The 25205-nt window shown below is 32.7% G+C and overlaps 1 protein-coding gene and 1 long non-coding RNA gene across 2 annotated transcripts in view; one reads left to right on the forward strand and one right to left on the reverse strand.

Annotated features, from left to right (window-relative positions):
* Positions 1–17177: 17177 nt before the first annotated feature.
* Positions 17178–20340, forward strand: LOC149494608 (uncharacterized). The gene is made up of 2 exons (XR_016321875.1): positions 17178–18104; positions 20034–20340. It is a non-coding gene; the product is annotated as an uncharacterized LOC149494608 (long non-coding RNA).
* A 1579-nt stretch (positions 20341–21919) lies between these two features.
* Positions 21920–25205, reverse strand: part of GSL10 (glucan synthase-like 10) — a 48115-nt gene continuing 44829 nt past the window's right edge. The window contains exons 52-53 of the mRNA XM_012237846.4: positions 22717–22970; positions 21920–22226 (exon numbers count right to left, since the gene is read on the reverse strand). Coding sequence (XP_012093236.1) covers positions 22734–22970 — 237 coding nt within the window. The 3' untranslated portion in view covers positions 21920–22226; positions 22717–22733. The remainder of the gene's footprint in view (positions 22227–22716; positions 22971–25205) is intronic.

Consider the following 25205-nt stretch of genomic DNA (forward strand, 5'->3'; position numbering starts at 1 on the left):
ATGGCATCTATTTTAACATATGCTGCCCGTATGCCTATTCCACCCTATCGTGCCCAGCCTACAGATATTTTCAGGTATATGGATGGTGTTTTCTTAAAGAAAACCGGACTAGTCGATGAAGTGAAAACCGGCAACACAGTGGTTTATCGCTGGAAGTCATGGGAAAGAAGAGTCGGGCAAGGCAGTAGAGATGAAGGAACCTCTCATGCGCAGGCACAAAGACAACGGAAAGGCAAAGCACCAGTCACATCGTCTCCTCAAGCAGATGAAGAGGACGACGAAGTCGCTGGATAGAAGCAAGTTTTGAGTAAAGTGGATGGATTACAGTAATCCCAGGAGAATTTGCAAGTCACAGTTTTTAACATGGGACAACAATTGCACAAGATCCTGAAAAACCAAACGAGTATGGCACGAAAGTGGATGAAATATTTTCAAAAAAAAAACATTGAATTCACTCCGTCACCTCCAGGTTCGCCGGAGGCATAAGGTTTTTCTGTCCTTATTTGTTTTTCATTTTTATTTTTAGTATTTTATTGTGTGTTTTATGCATGTGCATTACGTGTTATATGCATATATCCTCTCACAATGTGGACATTGTGTCTTTCAAAGTGTGGGGGAGACCTATATCTTCATTTCATTTCATTCCACTTATAAAAAAAAAAAAATTGACAATTAAAAAAATCAACTTCTTTGCCTTAGTTCAATGTTAGTCTCTACATGTTGATTTGCTTATATTTTGCTTGTTGAAATAGAAGTCTTGAATAATATACCATGATTAAGAGATTTAAATGATTATATATTTTATGAACTTAGGTATTAAGATATTAAATATGACATATGAAATTTTTCTTTAGCAAATGTTAATCTTTAGTTAACTATCTAGACATTACCTTTGGCTTAAGAGAAGCATAAATCCTAACTTGAATAAAGAATAGGAAGAAAAGGGAAACTAAAGCCATAATACTTGTATGTTTTAAATCAATAAAGGATGAGGGTATTTTAAGAAAAAAAACAAATAAGATAGAGGGAATAACGAAAATCCGTTCTAAAACAAAGTGGTACGGAACATAAAATGCAACCACTTACCATTTACATTCCCACATATATCTTTAAAAAAAAAAAAGAGAGAGAGAAAGAAAAATGTGGTATGGAGCATAAAATGCAACCACAAAAGAAATAAAAAGTGAGAAGTGGTATGGAGCATAAAATGCAACCACTTTGTGAGATAGAAATAGATTACCTAAAAATGCCTTGAGATAAGAAACAATACATGTGTGCTAAAATCGTCCTAAGTGCTTCCTATTTTGCATTCTAAGGAAGGAGGATTGCCTATCTCATATTTTAAAATGATTAGATTTTGTATACTTTAGATTTTTGTTTGCTATATTGAAATTTTAGATGTCATATTCATTTATACTACTTGGTTCATAAACACATCAATCTCTTATCTTTGGTAGATTACTTAAGAAGTCTAAATCAACGAGTAAAAATAAACACGATCAACATGAGTTCAAAAGAAAGATGAATGTTTTTGCTTAGGGACAAGCAAAGAGCTAAGTGTGGGGGCATTGATAGCCTCGCAAAGCGGGCAATTTTTGTTATGTTATTTTCGTATAATTTGCATGATTGCATGTTATTTTTATACACTTTACGTTTGCTTGTGTTGTTTTTGTTTTAAAGTGATTGTAGGAATACAATTTGAGTAAAGGAATGAAAAGAGCTTGCTTTTATAGAAAAAGAGGACCAAAAAGTTGACTAAGTATGGAAGAATTTGCATAGCAGACTTCGCGACGCGAATGAGGTCGCGTTGGAAAAGAAGAACTGACAAAGTCGCGAGCGCTACCTGAAGTCACGAGCACAACCTATGTACCAGAAGACTCAGAAGGCATCCAAACACAAGTCGCAAGCGTGACATTAAAATGCGCGAGCGCGAGAAGCACTCCAGAGAGTCAGAAAGTTTACATGCAAATATCGCGAGCGCGAGAAGCACCCAAGAGAGGCAGAGAGTTTTTAAGCACAAGTCGCGAGCACGACCCTGAAACTCGCGAGCGCGAGTCGTGTTTCCAGGAGACGTTAATTGCTGCCCTTTCACCAGGAAATCATGTCTTCCCATGCATAGGTCGGGACTCTTCCCAAGAGAAGTCACCTGAAGCACCTCTTGGCCAACTAATCACCATCATAACCAACATCATTCTCCTCTTCTATAAATAGCAATCCAAGTGAAGGAAGAAAACATTCAGATACAGATTTGAGAAAAAGAAATCATTAAGAAATACTCAGAAAAGAGAAAGTTAGCAATAGACAAGTGTGATAGTAGTACTTAGAAGTAAGTTGACGAGAGTCACTTATTATTGTTTGTGCCAAGAACATCAAGAAGTTCCTCGAGGTGTGATGCCCTCTGGAGGCTTGAGTTTGATTATTTCTTTCTCTTGTTTTTAAAGACTTGTAGTATGTTGTTCTTCATTACTTTTCTATACAAAGCAACAATATCAATTGGTTTCATTCAATAAAAGTTCTTTAAGTTATCTTTTGATCTTTGTTTAATTAAGTTTACTAGATTATATTCTCAGAAAGAAATAGTTTAGTAAAGATCAAAGAGATAAAGTTCACTTAGTTGAATTTACATATGCACATTTCATTTGTTTTGTCAAAGTTAAATCTGTCTTATTGAAATAATCAAAGAATAAGCACTAGGTTTAATATTTAACAAGATAAGGTTTTAATTATAAGTAGAAATATGTAACACCCACCGGCCAATCCCGGAGAACCAGACGGCGGATGCCACAATCGGTACCGGAGCACCGTCTTATGTCACTTATTAAAGCTAAATCACAAATTAGAAGTGGTTAAATTTTCATAAGGAGGCAAGTAATTAACATTTTGTCTTTTTTTTTTTTTTTTTTTTTTGTTAACGAAAATAATATTTAAGGAAATTCCTACGAAAATTTCGCAAGAGTTTCCCCTAAAAATTAACTTGCCACACAAAGAAAATATACACACTTCCAATTTTCTCCAAACCCCAAAACTCCAATTCAACATAACATACCACAAGCACTTCTAAATATTCATCAACATACGCATCATAGTCTAAACACATTCTTTTCAAGGAATATATAATTATCATACACCAAAAATATAATAAAATGTTATTTCCTTCAATAATCATAACTCTTAATACATTATAAACTTATTATATACAACCTCCATAATACAATTTTTATATACATGCCAAAAATCACCATTTACAAAATATCCTACCCAAAATGTGATCTCTACTCTGATGCTTGTCCTCTGGTCTTGAAGAACACCCTCCGCTCCTAACCTGCGCGTGATAAAAATCAACGCGCTGAGTGGAAGACTCAGTGGTGCTAAATAACCAACAATTTAATTAACAATAATAGCCAAGGCAAAACTTAAATTACTCAACTATATAAATACCGAAATCGCATTCATTTAATTCAAATACTTTGAAAGCAATGAGAATATTATAAATACAAATATGTCTTCATTCTTTTATAGCAACAATAAAATTTCATTTTTCGTTAAGGCTCATACTCATGCAGAATGAACATAAGTAGATTTGATCGTGGCCTATGTTAGCGCCACCCCCATCACATACTCGTGGCCTATGAAAGCACCACCGTGGCCTATGAAAGCACCACCCCCATCACACAATCGTGGCCTATGAAAGCACCACCGTGGCCTATGAAAGCACCACCCCATCACACAAATAAGCGCGTCCGCCTATTTATAAGGGCTGATAACCCTAGCATATGATCATAGCTTCACAATAAGAAAATCCATCTCATCATACCACGTCTCAATCATGCATAGTAGAGCCCAAATCAAAATCATTCTTTCACAAAAGCAATAATTCTTAATCAAAACCTCTTCATTTAGTACTCATCAGTTCAAAATTTTTACTCAAAACACTATAAATGTATATATACTTAATATAGTATAAAAGTACATAAATCAAGAACTTTTCAGCATTTTCATAAACTTGACCTCTGCTGGGTTTTTAACACATAATTTGAGTTATGGGTCTCCAAATTGAATGAAATTAGATTCATTAGAAAGCTAAGACAAAATTCTACAAATGTTCAGAAGGGACTACAGCCCAGATCAAACAGTAAGATAGCAAACAAAAGCTCAGAACACAGACCAACAGATCAGACCTGATTCAGCAGAACCAAGTCCAATGTTTCTTGAATTCCTACTTCACCAAACACTCAAATGAAACCAATCCAGAACGAGAGAATTCTCAAGACACAGAGAAACAACTTTTATGAAGAACTCAGAACCTAATCTTATCATTATAGTGGTCAAAATGGGCACTCAATTTAGTAATACATGTGGCCCGACACAACAGAGTCAGTTTGGGTGTTTCAGCCATAAGGTGAGCTATGTATCTCCAATTTGGACACAAGAGGATGGGTTGGAAAGATAAGAAGTAAATCTATAACTTTTATGAAGAACATAATACATTATTTTGCCATTTGAGTGGTCAAAATGGACAATAATTTCGGATATACAGGTAAGACATCATAACAGAACCAGTTTTGGTATTTAAATCATAAGTTGAGCTACAAGTATTGGAATTAGACATAAGAATATGTTTTGGAAAGCTGAGAAAGAGAGCTACAACTTTCATGAAAAAGTCAGAAACAAATGGGAAGTATAAAGGGGTCAAAAATGAGTTCCAAACCCACGGCAGAACACATCTCACATTAAAATTCAGCAATTTAACCAAAACATACAAAGTTCCCAAAATATATTCAAAACCCTAACCATGTAAAAACAACTTAAACAAGTGAAATTATGATTGCACTAACCTTATTAACAAGCTTGAATAAGCTTGGAAAGCCTTACTCCTTGGCTTTCTCTTTCCCCTTTGAGGATGGTTCTCCAACCTCTTCAAAGCATGAAAAATCAACATTACAAGCAAAACTTGACAAAAGAAATAGTTGGAGCATAATTTAATGCATCAATAACATGTCTAAACCATCAATTCTACTTAACAATTCACAAAACTCAAAAACCACAACTTACTTGCTTCAATTGTAACTTCACTTCTCTTTGCTTTTAATCACCAATCTCAACTTCTACTCCTTAATTCTTAAGCATTAAGTCCTATTCTATGGTTTAATTAGGTAGTTTGGTGGTAAATTTGGAGGTAAGAAAATGAAGAAAATGAAAGAAGAAGGAAGAAAATGGAAATGGCGTGGAGAAGAGAAGAGAAGAAAGACAAAAATGTTGTGGTGTTTACTTTTAAGTGCCAAAGTCAAATTTGACTTCCTAAAATCATGCAAAATGTGTGGCTAAGATCAAGTCCTAAATAATCTCATCCAATGGCTCTAAATATTCCTCAAATAATTCTCTTCTACTTATTATTTAACTCCACCAATTAATTAAATTAACTCCACTAAAATAATTCCTCTAGTATACCACACTAGAAATATTATGCATTTAATACATAAACTCTCCAAAAATATTCATTAAATATTTTCTACCCACCTAAATCATGCAAACATGCTCCAAAAATAGTAAATAAAATATTAACTGTGCATAGTAATTTTTCCGGACTAAAATAATACCAAGTCCCGGACCGATGGTACTATTCACAGACCGGTAAATCACTATTACCGACACTAAAAGAAAAATCAGTCTGTTACAAAATACATATAATAGATAGAGTAATTCTATACCGAGAGGTTGAATTATATTTTACTATATGTGATTAAAGAGTTATTTATTGTATGTTACATGCTTTGATATAGAAGAAGAAAATCCTGTAAATGATCAATTTTTCTAAGTATACTACTACACACTTATCTATAGAATTAAGTAATAATTAGTTTTAACATAACTAGAAATATAGTTAAATCATTTCACATTTGTATTTTTGTAAACATAAAATTAAGAATAAAGTAGTAAAGTAGACTTAACCCGTTCCTCGTGGGATCAATATTTTTATTACTACGTTGCGATCCGTATACTTGCGGGAACTCAAAAGAGACACAACACTTCAGTCCTTATATTGACTTCTTTAATTTACACACTAAACTTTCCTTTCCTGTGGTCACAAATCTTTCCGGTTGGTCCATGTAAACTTTTTCCTCTAAGTCCCCATTAAGAAAAGCGGTCTTTACATCCATTTGGTGAAGCTCTAGATCATAATGAGCTACTAAAGCCAAAATAATTCTTAAAGAGTCCTTTTTGGAAATTAGAGAAAAGGTCTCTTTATAGTCAATGCCATCCTTTTGAGTGTAACCTTTAGCAACAAATCAGGCCTTATATCTTTCAATATTGCCCTTAGAGTCCCATTTGGTCTTGAAAACCCATTTACAACCAACTTGTTTTGAACTCCTAGGCAACTCAACTAAGTCCCAAACTTGATTATCACTCATTGATTTCATTTCTTCTTTCATGGCATTAAACCACTTTTCAGAATTATCACATTCCATGGTTTTCTGGAAAGAGACTGGATCCTTATCAATGCTCAATTCACATTCATGCTCAAGTGAGTACACCACATAATCACTAAAATAGCTGGCCTTCTTTGCCTTTCTGACCTTTGTAATATTATTTCTTGTGGAACCACTTGCTCATTTGTGACTTGTCCATTATTTACTGGTTCATCATTTATATGGTCATTTTGTGGGTTTGGAATGTTATTTTGTTGTTCAACCATATTGTTAAATCATGATACACCTAGAGGAACGACAACCGAAGAAGAGACATTAGGAAAATCCACCTGAGTTGGACTTTCAATCTGAATCTCTTGCACATCAACTTTACCTGGTTTACCACTCCCACTAATTTGGCCATTTTCAATAAACTGAGCATTACCAGACTCTACAATTCTCGTACTATGGTTAAGACAATAAAATCTGTACCTTTTTTACTTTTCAGGATATCCTATGAAAAATCTACTAACCATTCTAGCATCAAGCTTCTTTTCATGTGGATTATATATCCTGACTTCTACTGGGCAACCCTAAACATGAAGATGTCTTAAACTAGGTTTCCTTCCCATTCACAATTCATAAGGGGTCTTAGGAACTGCTTTGCTAGGAACCCTATTAAGCAAATATGTAGCGGTCTTTAATGCATGCATCCATAATGATAAAGGTACAGTATTGTTATGTAACATACTTCTAACCATTTCCATAAGTGTACGATTTCGCCTTTCAGCTACACCATTCTGTTGAGGTGTACGCGGCATTGTGTATTGCTCACATATGCTTTGACTTTCAAGGAACTTTGCAAATGGACCTGCACATTGTCCATTTTCATTAAACTTACCATAATATTCACCACCTCTATCAAATCTCACAACTTTAACTCTTCTATTTAACTGCCTCTCTACCTCATTAATGAATATCTCAAGGATATCCACTGATTGAGACTTTTCATGCAGCAAATATACAAAACCATACCGTGAGAAATCATCAATAAAAGTGATAAAATACTTTTCATCGCCCCAAAAGGGAACATCGAAAGGACAACATAAATCAGTGTGTATAAGACCTAGTAATTCACTACTTCTTGTGGCTGGATTCTTTAATGTGTGTTTAGTTTGCTTACCTTTAATGCAATCTATACACACATCCAAGTCAGTAAAATCCAATTGAGGTAAGATTTCACATTTCACTAACCTCGAAATCCTTTTTTTGGATATGTGATCTAACCTTTGATGCTACAAGAAAGCAGAACATTCATTATGTGCACTACGTTTATTTATATTGTGCTCAACATTAAACAAGGATTCAACAAATTTAACATTAGGATTAAAACGATACAAACTATCAATTAAAGTACCAGAACCATAATAGTACTTATGTTTGTACAATGAAAAAACACCATTACCAATCTTGAAATTAAAACCAATATTGTCCAACCTCCCTATAGAAACTAAATTTCTAGCACATTCAGGAACATAGAGACACTTTTCAAGATCCAGATAACAACTAGTGTCCAGGATCAATCTATAAGTCCCAATTCCTTCTATTCGTGCCTTCATTCTGTTTCCCATGTATAGGAACTTTTCAGTTTTGTTTATGGGTTGGATTAAAAGGAATCCCTGTATAACATGAGTAGTTGCACCAGAATCTAACCACCAGGTATTATTAGGCAATTCAATAAGATTTGATTCAAAACATACTGAAATGTAAAATATACCTTTTTTTCGAACCAGATCTTCATTTTTGGACAATCCTTCTTGAAGTGACCATTCTTCTTATAGAAATAGCACTTCAACTCCTTACGGATTTGGCCCTCATTCACTTTCATTGGGGCTTTGTCCCTTTTCTTGCCCTTCTTCCCTGATTTATTGCTACTGCTACTAGCTCCATTATGAAAAGTGAGATTGACGGCGTGTTCCTTCATCTTCTTTAGTCTCCCTTCCTCTTGTATCAGCATGGCCTTGATTTCTTGAATGTTCCATTTTTCCTTAAGGGTGTTGTAATTCACCTGGAACCAACCAAACTCAAGAGGGAGTGAGTTGATAATGAATTGAACTAAAAAGGACTCACTCACATCCATACCCATCGATTTCAATCTAGCTGCCAAATTCTACATGCTAGTCACATGATCATGAATGGATTATGACCAATCAAACTTCTTGGTCGTTAGCTCACTCATTAAGGACCCTACTATGGATTTGTCAGCTATATCCGATTGAGAGTATTCCTAATCTTCAACATGTACTCTTTAGTGTCGTCCGTTTTGGGTATTGATGGCTTAACATTTTCAGCCATTGTCATCCTCATTAAGTTGAAGCTCAGCTTGTTAGATTGCTCCCAAGCCTCATAATGAGACTTGCCAGCTTCTGTACTGGTCTCTGTGGTGGCTGCTAGCTTTTCAGAGACTAATGCCAGATCCAAGTCCAAAACTCCTAACTGATAATGGATTTGTTCAGACTAATCAACATTGTTCAATCCATTGAACTTAATTATCCTAGTGCCCATAGCAAACATGTTAGAAGAAACTGCAGCATAATACATATACTCATATGTTAACACTTTGAGAAAAAACTTAAATGGATTCAAACAAATAACAAACTTAATTATGCATTTAAATTCACCTTTGGGTAATACTTAAATACATAGATTTAATCAATAATGATGCCAAGAATAAAATACTCTAATAGACCTTCATTGATGCAAAGGAACTCGCGAATTCATATGCCATTTAAAGAGCATAGGCACGCCCGTGCTTCACTATAGCACGACCGTGCTTCTCTCTGGAGCTCAGGGCACGGCTCGTGCTACATTACAGCACGGCCCGTGCTACTCTCTGAAGTTCAGGACACGCCCGTGCTAATTACAGTACAAACCGTGCTGCTCTCTGAGGTCTGTAGCACGCCCCATGTTACTCTCTAGAGTCTGTAGCACGCCTGTGCTTCTTTTTGAAGTCTAGTTTTAGCAGTAATACAACAAGAAAATATCTATGTTACCTTTGGGTATACATACATATTTATCAAATACAATGATAGGTCTCTTTGATGCCATTGATTATAAGTAATGGTCTACCTTTGGGTAACCTCATAACATTATAATCAATGATCTCAATTGTTCAATTTTATCTTTTATGTCATTTAACGGCATCACATGATATGAACAATTGAAAAACTGCATAATCAAATATCTAAATAAATCCAAACAAGGTCACTTTGGTGACTAACAAGTTTTCCATTCATTAAACATTGAATTATAGAACCTTATGAGATTGAATTAAGATCTCAAAACTTTAATGACATTATACAATAAGATGTCTTGATCTTTCTTTTATAAATTACAGCAGAATAATTTAGAAAGCACAAAGAAAACAAACAGTTTTCCAATTTCTATAACTTTGGCTTCGTTTATACCAGATTAAAGCAATTTCATAATACAAAATTAATTTCCATTAATCAAGCCAAATGCAAAATCTGTCAAATAAATCTAGAATAAACTAGGCTCTGATACCACATGTAAAAACTTTAATGCTACCTAGATCGTTTTGTCTAGAAATTATTTAATAGAAAAACTGTTAACGGAAGCGTACCTTGATCCATAGCTATTGATTACCTCGTTACAGCAATTCGATTCTCACCGTAACAGTAGATCTATGTTTCTTCACTTTGACCTTTTGTTCGTAAGTTCTCTCTTAATGGTCAGAGAATTATCAACAGCAATAAGAGTTTTCTTTTCACGTTCTCTCAAACAACCTATCACCGCTATGTGTTTGAGGTAGCCGTCACACTCTCTTAACCTACGCTGTTGATTTTCTTGATCTTTTATAAGGCAGAGGAAGGGTATTAAAACCCTAACTAGTCCTCATCCCATTGAGCCCAATAATTATCATCTTGGGCCACCTTAATTAGAACCAACCCTTTAATTACATGGGCCACATAGATTATTAAAATAATCTAACATTATCAATGTAATTGATATCCCTTCATCATTCATATTCTGATTTAGTAATTAGACATGGAGTGTGTCTGCTTTTCTAAATCATGTTAGTTCTCTTAATTTTAGCTATTTATCAGTTGAATGAAATTCCAAATCTAATTTGCTAATTTCATTCTACCTTGCGCAAGGATTTCTTAATCAATACTAATAGAGAACAATTAGAACATTTTCTCTGATTTACCTAGGATGATGAATCCTCTCTTAATTACACAAGTATCTCCATACTATTCCTACTATGTCCAAAAAATCATTGCTTATTATTCATGAATGAATAATGTGAACGAATAATCAAAATATAGTCATCCCCATACAAGATAGCTTAGTATCTTCAAGGATCACTTACACAAGCATCACTTGAGTATTCTATAGACGCAGGTAAATTCAGTAGACTTGTTTAAATAACAAGCACTTACATATTAGTTCTAAATATCAAATATATCTCAGCTTATGAGAACAACTGCTTCCCTAAGGAAAGAACATGATATATGTCAGTCTCAACAGTTCTAATCATTATCTAATAATGAGGAGAACATTGACCAGAAATATTTAGAGACATTGTTTTAATGCAAATATAAAACTCATAATTCTAATCACATTATAATTTATTTCACAAAACAGTATTATCTCATGGACTTTATCTTTTACCAAGATTCAATCAATAGAATATAAAAAATAAATAAATGCCTTTTATTAATAATAAAATATTTACTACATGAAATATTATATCCAAAATATAACCAATCAAGTTGGTTATAGTGCACATAACTAACATGAACATCCTTCATTGAATTTCATTTTCATGCTTAAAAATTAAAGAAAGAAAGGATTTCAACTAATTTTAGAAGAATTTCCTTTTAAAAAAATAAGTGAGTGAATTCTAGAAAGAGAAAAATTCTAGCATGTATTGACTTTTTCATTGTAGATTTATATGCATGTTCATGGAATGACAACTTATTTTTGCTTGATTTTCTTAGTAAAAAGAGGAGATTGCTGATAGGCAAATTTATAAGTATACGAAATTACAACCAGTAATAAAAAATGAGTAGAGTATCGTTCCAACAAAAATTGTATATCAAGTACGAAAATTATATTAACCTACTATTATCTAAACGATAATAAAAAAATTGTGTGAAATTAATATAAAAGAAAGAAAATAAAAGATTAAGAATGAAATCAAGCAAAGTAGTGGTTGAGAAATAAAGGAGTAAAAGTTATTAGACATTTTGACTTCACTTAATTCTATCCAATTTATTAGGTTAGTTTGATAATCAATTTTAATTGTTAAAGAAGGAGAAATATCTCTAAAATCGCTAATAGGCTCTCTCGATGCTTTATTAGCTATTCTAATCAAATTCAATTACCCATCTCTCAATGGTGCAACCAAACATAGATTAAATTATTAAGTTCTATAGTTATTCAGGAAGACACAAAATAAGACCTTTAATTTATGAAAACCTCCCACGGGTCAAACCATTTAGCTCTCGCATCAAGTTGTTATTCCCATGAAATTTATTACCCTTTTCATATAAAAAAACCATTCTTTCGATAGTGATTAATGAAATAAATCAATCCATGGGAGAAACTCTGCCTTGAAACTTTAAGAATAAGCATAAATTTTAGTATGAACAAAGAAAACCAAATCTAATATCATAAATTGAAATGGAAGTTAAGTTACATCAAATCCCTAGTAAAAAGATTTAGTTCAACATAGTAATTAAATTAAATCCAATTAAACTTGTAAATATTCCCATAGTCAACATGAATATTGAAAATAAATAAGAAAAAAGTTTAGAAATAAAAACTAGTTAACGATTGGCTTGTACGACTTACTTGAATCTTGATCTCCAACTTGATTGTTTGAAGTCTTGTAAAGAGAAACGATGTAGAGAATATAATATGAAATAATGGATGTGATGTGTATCGCAAGGCTTCTTTGAGTCTAATTATGAAAACTGCCTAACTTGTCGAGGAAGAAATAGAATTACAATAGGAAATAATTAGGTCTTGTATTTTTTTTCCAATTAAGAGTCCAAGTTGATCAATTTGGATGAAACTCGAATTAGGTAATTAGCTTTGTGGTCTCATGCATCCTTATTTGATAATTGGCAAATTCCTAATTAAATTCCTACAAACACTTTCCAAAACAAGATCAAACCAATAAAGGAAGCAATAATCAATCATTAAATAAAAATATAAATAAAACTAAATAAAAATTAATTAAAGTAATTAAAAATAGTAAAAATATTAATAATAATTATATTAAAAATACTATAAAAAAATATCATCTATCAATTGCTCAAAGAAGGACAAATGAAAGGATTTAGTTAAGTGAATGGAGACTTTTACTTGGAGAATTGGCAATTTAAGGTTGGTGTACTAAATTTATGCTTTGATTATGTGAGTTAAGGTTTTGTGAAATTATTATGTTTATGTGAAATTGATTTAAAAAAAAATTAAATTCATGACATGATTAGATGATGTGTTTAATTAAATGTTGAAAATATAAATTTGGCATGAAAGCTCTATGTTGGCCGAATTATGAAAGAATCAATTGAATTAGAAATGGATATATAAATTTATGCATTATTTTAGTGCATTTACCTTAGAAATAATTAATAGGTGAGAAAAAGTGAAACTTTGAGTATAGTTGCTTGAAAAATGAAAAATAATATATTTTCATGTAACTTAACTTTAATCATGCCTATTTATAAATTAATAGAAGGAATTAAATATAGAAAATGTATTGTAGAGTATTAAAAGAGATTTTAGTTGGAAAATGACTAAATAATGGGAATTTGAATATTACTTAGGTGAATACTTGAAAATGCATGAATACATGTAAGTATGTTGAATTACATAACTTAAATTGACCAAGTTGACTTATTAAAATAAATAAATGGTGCTTGTGAAATAAATCTTGAAAATTGATAACATAGTCTCGTTGTTTTTTTATATAGAAAAACTTTACTATTTGGGTGTTTTTTTGTATAGAAAATATTGTCTTATTTAGTAACATTGGAACAAAAGCCAATGTGAAAACTCCATATTACCCTTATTTTATTCTTTGTGAAAGTTTTATTATGAGATATTATCAAGGTAGTGGCAGACAAAAGTAAAGATGGACATTAAACATGAAAAAAAATTTAATGATAGAGTTGTTATTCTTTAAATTTACACTGGAAAAATAAAAGTAGCCAATTAAAGAAATTATACTCTGATTGAGATGAAATTTGAGTTTAAAATGACACAAAATTTGAAAATGGAACACAGTTAAGAGTTGTGATTTTACATTTTAGGTTATTCCATGAACTTGTCATTCCACCGTTTGTGCTTGCCGAAAAGTGCTCAAATTTAACGATCCTTTATCCATCTTTGCTAACAACATTGCCCTAAGTGAAGTTTTTAATGCTTTACTTCAAGTCGGGCACTCCAATAATAGGTTGTTCATCAATAAGCAAAGCATTTAAATCTAGTGAAAAGTCATTACATATGGGCACAATCTCTGAGTTTGTGGGCGAGTTTTCAGGCAACTCATTAAGGTCTAATAGGTTTGGTGGATTCATAGTTGAACTAAAATTGTGGATGGACATCTAGAATTGTGTTATACTGCATATCTATATGAACATGTTCTCATGAAGTTGAGGGAGTCTTTATCATTGAAATGAAATTTTGGCTCCTAAAAATTTAGTTAATTTTTGTGTGCAAAAAATTTCAACTAAGGGTGCATAATTAAGTTTTCAAACTTTGAATTTCCATTCCCTATCAAATCTCTTAGTCGCCCGTTTATTTAGCAATACTAGAGCAAATTTTTCCAACTTTTTTTGGAAGACAAAGCACTTATGGCATAATTCAATCAAGAAACATTATTAAAAGCAAATTTATATTTTTGAGGAGTAAATGTGATGATACAAAGGGTATGTTAGGCAAAAAGAAAGAAAAATAGTTAGTTAAACTGATTTCTTAATCTTGGTGAAAGTATGATTGTTTCTATGTGAAAAGAACGGAGGGAGTAATTATTATTGTGGAAATAACCTTGTTAATGCATATTGCCTATACTTGTATGTGAATATATACCTACATATATTTAATGTAAATTAAAAAGTAGAATGAGTGGTTGACAATATTATATGACTTAGTTAAATGGTTGACATGTTTGGATGCTAAGTCTTTGATTATTAAAGTATGAATCTATGGTTACTTGAATTGATGAGATACTACGCCTTTGTTTGGGAAGGAGTAATTTTAAGGGGGGAAAGAAAATGAGAATGGAAAATAGTTGGGGAAAGTACTTTCACTCGTTTGGAGAGGTTGAGGAAAATTACAAGAGAAGTAAAATATCAAATAAAATCCTCACAGGCTTATAGAATGACAGTCTCTCCAAATAGAAAAGAAAATAACGGTTTTTAAGGGAAAAAGTTACTGTTTAATAAAAATTACTAAATTGCCCATTCTTTTCTATTGTTTTGTTTATCATCATCCTTCATGTTTTTTACCTTTAAGTCCTTTTCTTGCAATTTCATCATTAATCCTCAAACAACTTTCAAATGTTAAATTAAAACCTACCACTCCTAGAGACCTTATTTAAACTATTCTCATTAAAGTTTTATATATTTCTATATTATTTTACATATCATTATAAAATTGTAAATATACTAAAAAAAACTATATCAAACCTTGATAAATAAACCTAAAAATATACATATTTAAAAATTATTAATTCTTTATGATTAACTAAATAATTAACAATTATAAATTATTAGTAAGATGCATAAAAATGCTTAATCTATACATATATAAGGGTGAACATATAAATTTGCAATAGCACAATTTTGTTTCCCCTATAGTTTTGGCTTTCCAAATAAAGAAAAATAATTTTATTTTCCTTCCTCCTTTTTAATTCCCTTCCAATCCAAACATGGAGTGGAAAATAAGGAGGGAAAATAAATAGAAAAATCTTTCAATATTTTCCTTCCTCTATTATTTTCATTCCTCTCCTTCCCAAACATAGTATAAGTCTTTCGTTATTAAAGCATATGAATTTATGGTTACTTGAATTAATGAGATTTCATGAATTTATTAACAAGTGTGAAAAATTAATAATTATAAATGTGAGTAATTTTATAAATGTGATTGAAATAATGTGTTGATTGATGCTATGTTAAGAGTTTAAAAAACATAAATAATGGTAAATGCTTGTGGAAAAAAAATTTGCATATTTTGTGGATATAGGCTACGGTATATGAAACAATGATTTGGATTATTAAATGATTAATGTATCCCTCATAAGCTTAGTGGGAGTCCGATAGAATAATGATGTGACATGCCTAATTCACCGTCTAGCAGTACCGCGATCATTCGGAAATTTTGAATATATTAAGATATCTAGCACTTGGCGCATGATTATTATGGTTGATGAGCTGGTATGGCTTTCAAGCCCAGGATTCAGCACTTGTTGCACATTTGGTACAGTTTCTTTATACGATCTCTATACCTACTAAAGTTTATTTCGGCTAAACATGTAATTAAAGTAACAATGAATGTTACATAAACCTCTATTATGCTTCTTTATTAAATCATGTCGTTTAGTTGTACTGATGTATATATATATATAATCTCTTATGGATAAGTGAAATTAAGGTATGCTCATATGGCATATATATTGTGCTTGGAAGTATTATAAATGATCTTACTTAATATCAAGTGTGAAGTTATAGTGTAAGAACAAATTCATTTATGAAATGTGAAATTTATGATTCTCTGATAACAAATGTTATCCTTGATTTATGAAATGGATATCTCTTGAATTTTAATTATTGAAAAATTATGTGCTTGTTATTCTTTAGATTGTATGTTTTTGTCGGGAATTTTATGTCCGCTAAGCCTATAGTTTAGCGTGTTGAGTTTTCTCACCCATACGTATAGATAGTCGCAGTGTTGGAGGAAAGCCTTAATCTGCATCAACTTTAGAGTTACAGACTCTTTTAGGCAGTTAATTGGTTTTATATAATTGTTTAGAACAATTTATATTATAGCACGTACTAACACTTGTGTATTATTACGGGAGTTTTATTTGGCATGTAATAGTTATTGGACTTGTAATAAAAAATAATCATGATTATTGATTTTTAAATGTACGAAGGCTATTAATAACTATTATTTAAATTTGAGTAATTATATTATGTTTGGAATGATAATGACATATTAAGATATGATATGAGGAGTAATATGAATTATATGATCTTGTACACGGACTATCTATGAACCTTGTGGTTCATTCGTAGTTCAGGTAAGGGTATTACATCTATGATTTAGGGCATTGTATTGAATAACAAAAATAAACCCAATTGTAGCAACAATAAATAAAATGCTTATGTATGAATTAAAGATACTAATAGTTATAGATTAATTTTCAAAGTACAAAATTATACCTGAATCGATCATCAAAAACTGAATATACTTCATAATCCTACTGCCATCCCCACGTTGATCAAACTCGCGTCAATAAAATGCCATAAAAATAGTATTAACACTATAAAAAGAGTGATTCAATTCTTTATGTGAATAATTTTGATTTTTTTTATTGTTTCATTTATATTAAAAGGAAAATTTATTCCAAAAAAAATGAAAAGGATGAATATTAATGATAAATTTATACATATATAAATATTAATGATATTGTTAATTATTTAAAGAAAAAAGAAAATGAAAGGTTTTCAAAATGTTAATAATATTATTAATTTTATTTATTATTTAAAAAACTGAAAATTTATTGAAACGACCTGAAAATTTAATTTCGTAAAATTTTCATTTAAAAAACTAAATTTTTATTTCAACCAATGAGATTATACCAGCTAGTATTTTATTATTGCTAAACTGGACCCGTAAACCAATTCAATTTTTCAAAAACCAAGCGAAAAAAAACTCGAAAACCAAGCAAATTGAGCCAAATCATAGAATTAGACCAAACCGGTTCGAATCGAACCGGAATGGTCTAGAAGCCCCAAGATTTTTTTTCTTTTCTTTTCTTTTCCTTTTTCTTTTTCCTTTTTTTCTTTTCCTTCTTTTTTTTCCCTTCTTCTTCCTTGCGCCAGCGCCAGGCGCACGACCTCCTCCTCCTCTTCTTTTTCCGACCACCGAAGACCAGGCCGTGCCTCCTCGCCATCGCCTCCTCGCCGCAGCGATTTCGGCCTTCTTCCTCCCCTCTCTTTCTTTGCTGGCGTACGCAACAGGCACTGGAGAGTCGCGACTTCCTTCGATCGGGAAATCGGGTCGAGCCTCCTGCTCCTTGACTTTCCAGCGACGCCGGCTTCTTTCTCGTCGACGAAGAAGCTCCGGTCCTGTCTCTCCTTCACTCTCTCCTTCACGTTTCGGCTGGCGCAGTGAACCAAAAAAAATAAAAATAAAAAAAAAATAAAAGCTGCGATCGCAATTCGCAGTTGCGTTATCTGCTCTCCTCTTCGATTTTCCGGCAAGACCCACCACCAGCTAGCAGAACCAGCTCCTCCCTCGCTGTCATCTTTTTACCCCACGTCACTGTTCCTTCCTCCGGCCAAATTAGCGACGGCAGAATCGGACTTTGGTCATTGGAGCTGTTTCCGGTCACTTTTATCCAAAATATTCAGTTTTTTTCGGCATTTTCGCAACTGGGTAAGCAATTTCCAACCTTTCTTTTAGTAATGTATGTTGTTTTTCGAATTTGATAGAAGGATTGAGCATAAATCAAAGTTTATGAAGGGATTTTTATTTCTAGCTTTTATTCATACTATTTTATTAGAGAAATTTAATTCTTCATACTAAATTTAGGCTATAACTAATTTAATGAGCAATTTAGTACAATTAGGATTAACTTCTCAAGTAATGTTAAAAATTACTTAGATGATTATGGCTATGAATCATGATATTGGAGGAAAAACTAGGTGCAAAGCTAATGTTGAACAAAATTCTAGGAGAAGTATTTATATTGTTATGCAATTGAAGCTATGAGTTGAATCCTTATAAAGTAAAGGTTAGATTATTGTTACAATTGCTTCCGCATTATTCTATTACTTGAACCTTGAGAATGATGGGATGAGAATTGATGCGATAACTAAATTTCTTGTCGAATGGCGAATTTGTTAGCATGTAGGTTGTAGGTTTGATTAGAAACTTGATTTTTTGTATTAGTACAAAGAAAGAAAGACACGAATAAGTATATGCACGACTTATGAGGTATATTCATATAAGTGTGTAGGAAGAGTTTAAGCTTGAAGTTTTAAATGTCTAGGTACCAATGAAAAGATATGGAATAAGAATTAATGGTGAAAGTTAATTATGCACACATGCTTGTATGTACATACATATGTATCCAATGACTGATAAATGATGTTATTTAGAATACGAATTATGCTTGTGTAAGTTGTTATGGATGTTAAATGGCGATATTGTTATTTAAAGGACGGGTATTCGATTTGATTGATTGCCCGACGGATGGGCTGTATGTATTAATATATATATATATATATATAATATTATTGTGATATTTAAACAGGTAGATAGTCCTATTTTTAGGGGAGGTGCTGCCGAAATTTCAATAGAAATTAGACTAGTTTTAAGTAATAACATAATTAATAAATTTATTTAGATTAATTCTATAACTTAATACATAATAAATATAGTGTTCTAATTATTTTATGATTATCATTATTATTTATTTAATTATTCAATTATTTATTCATTTTGATTATCATTGTTTATTATTATTATTATTATTATTATTATGATTATTATTATTATTATTATTTATTTTATCTTTGTTGTTGTTAATATTATTTATTTAATTATTTAATTGTATTTAAGAATGAATGCCTAATTGTGCATTGCATTATGATGCTCAACTGATCAATATGTCTGCATTTGATTGCATTGTTTGATTACCTGTGCTGTGAATATGTTGTGCCTTGTTTGTGTGGAATTGGGATGAAGTGGACCACCATGGGTTTGTGAGGACGGTCTGTGATATGGATCCGATTATGATTTGATATTTGACCGTCGGCCGGGAAAATGGGAGATCGGCGCCCCCTTGTGCACCTGATGATATAGATTATATGGAAATTCACAGGATGGCTTCTTGTTGTTGCGCACCTGATAATCTAGATTTGATTGTAGCCCGCAGGGTGGCCTCCTGTTGTGAGCACTTGATGATCTAGATTGGATGGAGACCACCGGGTTGCCTCCTGTTGGTATGGAAAAGAAACGAGAGAATGGAAAAATAATGAGAGGACTGGTCAGTGAGGATTAGACCAGTTGGCCGTATGGGGGATCGGCTCCCTGGTGCACATGTATGAGAGGGCGAGCCATGTGTGAGGATGGCTCGTTGGGGTTTCAGGTGGCGCCACTGACTAATTTCCACGTGATGTGATTATATGAAGATGTTTATGATTGTGAGTGCTGATGATATGCCATTTGTGTGACTGGCTGCGTGAGCATATAACTAGTCGGATGACTAGATTAATATGTGTACACATTTGTGTGACTGCGTGTGTTGTGTAATAATTATTACTCCTTAGAAAACTCACATGTCTTGCTTAAATTTTTCAGGAAGTAGTTTCTCTTTAATTCGGGTTAAGCTATGTTTTCTTCGCCGCAGGATTATTAAGAAGTTTTCCCAGTTCCATAGTTGTTTTGCTATGTAATTATATGTATAAGAAGCTATGTATAACAAACAGTTAGTGACTCCGCAGTTGTAAATTTACATATATTTAGTCGTGTATTAACATAGACAAAATAATTCTGTAAGCTCATGTTAGAAATGTGATGTATTGTAAATTGGGCCCGAACTATGGAATGCTGTAGAAGATAAACTTGGGCCGAGAAATAATAAAATATTGAGGTCTATTTTTTATAATCATATGGGCTAAATGTTGAGATTTATACCGAGATAATAGATTCTAGTGTTTCAGGCTTATTACGGGCCTCGGGGGCCTTAAGCTTACCTGGGCTCTAGTGCCGGTCCGGCCCATGGAATCGGGTCGTGACATTTATATATTACGTTTTGTATGAAAATATAAAAATTATTTTTAACTAAACATAGTGTGTAAGCATCTTTAATACTCTGAAATTATGTCACATGAGCTTATCTAGATGAATCATCAATGCAAATTGATTACACTCAACGCATTGGTGTTTTGCCGATTAAACATCGACATCAACGATTAGTTGATAATGCACTAATACTTGCATTGTTTTTGCATTCCAAAAAAATTGCATTATTCATAATTTGTGGAATTTATTTTGGCAAATTGTTATATAAAAATTTCAAAATTCTTTATTTAAGCTATTATCTCAAATATTTAGTCGTTTTGAACTTAAACTCAATATACAAAAGTATAAAAACGAACGTTTTTTTTTTTATGAAGTAGAATAAAAGAATACAAATCAAACAAAAAAGATTATAAAAATACAAGCACAAAATATTTTATCATACATGCATGTGAAAACAAGAAGATTTATTATATTGTCAAATTGGAAGTATTTACTCACATGCAATAAGTGATGAATGCATATTCACATCAAGTGCACCCTTCTAATGTGGGTATTTTTAATTCTGCATCATATAACAAAATCAACAAAAGTTGATACAAGAAAATAATTTGATTGATGTCCATTTAACACAAACAGAAAATTCAATTTAAAACAAAAAAAAAATGCACACAAGGAAAAGGCTTTAACGTTAATTGATGTTAGCTCCATTTTAAAATCAAAACCCAACAGATGAGAAATTTTAAAATCAAAATCCAAACCCTGATCCTCAACTTTTCCAAAATAAGATGGTGATGAATAACTAAATTCCCAAAAAGCCTAGTTTCAAAAAAAATAAAAAAAAAAAAAACCGCAAAAAGCCTAAGACTTGATCTTGTACAATAGATCTTCTGGTGAAGTATTAGGTATTTCCGCGAATGTAAAAACACCCAAGAATTACAAACCAGTGTAAAACCCAACTTTTACTTTTCTTCTTCATCTGTATAAATGTGGGTACTGATGTTAAAACCAACTTCTTGTCCTCTCCTCAATAAATTCGGGTATGATAAAAAAAGAATAAAACACCAAAATCCAGCATCTGTTTTACTCGCGTATCTTGATATAACGGAGGGGATAAAAGAACGGTAAAATAAGTAGAATAAAAACAGGGATTGAAGTGGAGTGAACAAGCGGGAAGATTGAATACAGAAAAGTTTGAGAAATTGCAGAAATTTCTGACGATCAAAAGGATAAAGAAAAGCAGAGACGGAGAGAGAGAGAGAGAGAGATGCTTCAGTATATTGATAGAGATTAAATTATTGAGTGGGATACTGGGTAAAAATTAAATTAAAATTGGTCATCGATTGGAATATAGTGGAGCAAATTGACCAAAAAAAGAAAGCTCATTTCGGGGCTTTCTTCTATATTGAGTCTAATTTTAGGGAACAAATTGAGGCTTCTTCCAATTGTTTTTAAGGAAACTCAATTACCAGCTAAATTTGATTAGTCATTGTTGTAACTTGAGAATTTTTACCTACACACAGCAAATCAAAAAGTTGTACCCAAAATTTTTTATGTACACAAAATTACAACTAATGGGAAAAAATAATAGTGTAATTGGTGAAAATAACAGGAACCAAAAGTGACACTGATACTAATCAATAGCCGACGACGACAGCAACCAAAGCTGATTCTGAAGCAGCAGTTACAAACGACAGGTTGTCTGCCCAGCCCCGATGCTCATATTTTCACACAACTGTTTTACAAGGCAAACTGTAAAGGGGAAAAGGGTATAAGAACTTTCACAGATAACAAAGAATGAAAGCAGCAACTGGAAATTTACGTGAAGAACAGCATACAAATTAAATCAACATAATCGGTAAAATGAAGGAAAGGAGATCAGGAACTAACAGGTACAATAACTAGTAATTATAAGAAAATAATTGAAAATTCTTGTGCACACTACTATAAATGTTCTCATGCAAAGATTTCCCCCCTCCATCAGTGACTGGAAATTCTTATTGGGTAACAAAGACCGAGCACTGGTACACAATTTTATCAAAAAACATGCATGCCCACAAATATATCAGGTAGGCATGGTATAATGTGCCAAGAGTTCCGATATCATATCACAAACAACACATTACTTTCTCAGCATGCAAAAATATGGCAAATACATAATTAACTCATAATAGGATTTCGACTTAAAAAAAGGGAACTGAATTTAGGAAGGGAAACAAAACAGATTTAGAAAGATACATACACTGTTAGGATGTCTCATCATATCCCAGTGTTGGGGTTGTTTCCAGCAAGAATTAGAGAAATTTCCAATCCTCGGCTGAATGCTTGGTTGAACATGAGCCTTGTTTGGAATGTTGATACAAATGGGAACCATGAAAAAAAGGCAATTGGAATAAAGATAAGCATCCCCATCCCAGCATCATATAGACGAGCAATTGAACGAATGGATTTCCATAATCCAAGCTTTTTAATCAAAGGTTTCCATGCAGCAGCGATCTGAAATTATATATTAAATTGAGTTGGTTCAAAATAAATAAATACCCTGATACCTAAATTATAGGACATCAACTGGACCACCTATTCATCTGCTCTCTTTCTGACCAATAAACTAATTTGGCCTTTTGATGTTTGGCATAACTCTTGACAAATTATTCTCACGAGGTATCTGTACCTATCCAGCCAGGTGTCCATTTTTTCAGCCTTTTCTAGATAAGGGCCTTCTTTGAAAATACGTTCTTCCTCAGCAAGTAGTTGCTGGTTTCTAGTAATTCAAGATTGTGCATAGTTATGATACAACATGCCCACTTGAAATAACACCACCTAAAAGGACATGTTTTCAACCAAGAAATTCAATGGAAAAGTGAGTTCTGATAAAACAATGGCTGTACAAAAAATTTTCTTGCCCATCAAAAGCACAAATATCTATTTATCCTGGTATAAACCTATGAAAAATCTAGAGGGGTTTCTCTAGTGAGGTACACAATTATGCTGACGCCAGAAAAAGACAATTCAGTTGAAGAGCACTCACAGATAAAATTCCCCATCCAGTAGGTATAAATGCTAAGATAGAAGCAAAAATGTCTGGAACTGACAATTCTGTGAATATGACTGCAACTGCTAAACCAGCCAATACCATCAAGAAGGAGACACCTTGGATGAAGCGCAATAGAAGCTGAAAATTGACAGATATCTTCTGACTAAAGGTGAAAACCTGAGAAAGCAAAGTTTTTAAATATTGATTCAATTCCAAAATATATCCCAAGCCAGGTAGAGAATGAAAGCTCATTATTTGGGGTTTCATAAGTTTTAATATCGGCACCTTGAAAAGGACTATAAGCACAGCTAGAACAACCCATGAGAAGCCATATATCTGCAGAAACATCAACCTTTCAGTTTTTTTTTTTCCATGCTATAGACACAAGGAAAATCACACACAAGCAAAACAGGAGCTATCCAGAAAAGTAGCCACTATTGCAGCATTCTTTTTGACCCATGCTCATATAGGATTCAATAGAATGCTTTCTTCCACAGAAAGGAATTAAACTGGGTAGAAGAAAACATTAAGAGGCAAGTACGTAGACTGGTGATCAAATGTCAGTCTCATGAAAATGCAGTAGAGTAATAGCATCTGTTAACAAAGAGAGCTGTTACCGATAATGATGTATTTGATCCTTGTATATCTAGCTTGTATACAATGCCATACTGAAAAATAAAGAATCTTAGACTCAAAATGGTCTCAAGTATCCTCCCACGGAAAGTCCGAATATGCGCCTGTAGACCAATTAACAAGAAACGATGAAATTAAATAATAACAATAAATAATGACAATGAATAGAAAGGTAGAACTGCCTCTGGACTTGCATAAAATTTATAGGCTTATCTAACCCCAAGGCTTGAACACTGGATTCTAATTTAACTATCCAATGTTTGAATTCCCAGCAAGGCTTTGTTTGAGAATCAAAACTATTCTCCTCAAAAATATTTTTGCATTTTGCATGTTTAGGGCGATTAGAAAAAAACTGGTCAATAAAAACCGTTTTCTAGATCGAGGAAAAAATTATACTTCTTTCAAGGAAAATGACTTCATGTTTCTAGAAACAGATCCAACAAGATGATTTCCCCAAGATCATTATGATCTACTAGTTCATTATCCTCCCCGAAGACATAGCCTGAGTCCAAACTATGAGCTTAACCTGTCTAGGAAAGAAGGCCCTCTTCACAATTTAAGGAATAGTCACAAGTGTTTATTGTTGTTAAAAAGAAGAGAGATGATAAAGGAGGAAAGTATTACTAGTTCTTCATCCCACCAAGCTTCCCAGCTTTCTTCTCCCTTGACACCAATTCCACCTCTGTAGAGAAGCCAATTTGTCCAATCCCTGAAGTCTTCAACAGTCCTAAAAATACAAAATCAAAGATTAGTCAATGAGGGGGCAAACTTGCACTTAACAGAAAGATAAGAAACAGTACTTACTTTTGCCACTCAAATCCAGCTGGATTAAACAAATATGGTGCAAAAAGCCAAGAGAGAGCCATAAACCAACTACTAACAGTAAGAAGAACGTAGGACAGCGCACCCCCTTCGTTATAACCATACGCGAGGTATACAATCAGCAAAAGCACAACTTCTAGCCTGAATGCCAGAAGACAAATTAGACAACCATTCCGGATCAAGTACATGCATGAAGAGAGAGAGAGAGAGAGAGAGAGAGAGAGAGAGAGAGAGAGAGAGAG

Source organism: Jatropha curcas, chromosome 7, assembly GCF_041381405.1.
Source record: "Jatropha curcas cultivar XTBG-Jc1 chromosome 7, XTBG_Jcur_1.0, whole genome shotgun sequence".
Taxonomy (NCBI): Eukaryota; Viridiplantae; Streptophyta; class Magnoliopsida; order Malpighiales; family Euphorbiaceae; genus Jatropha; species Jatropha curcas.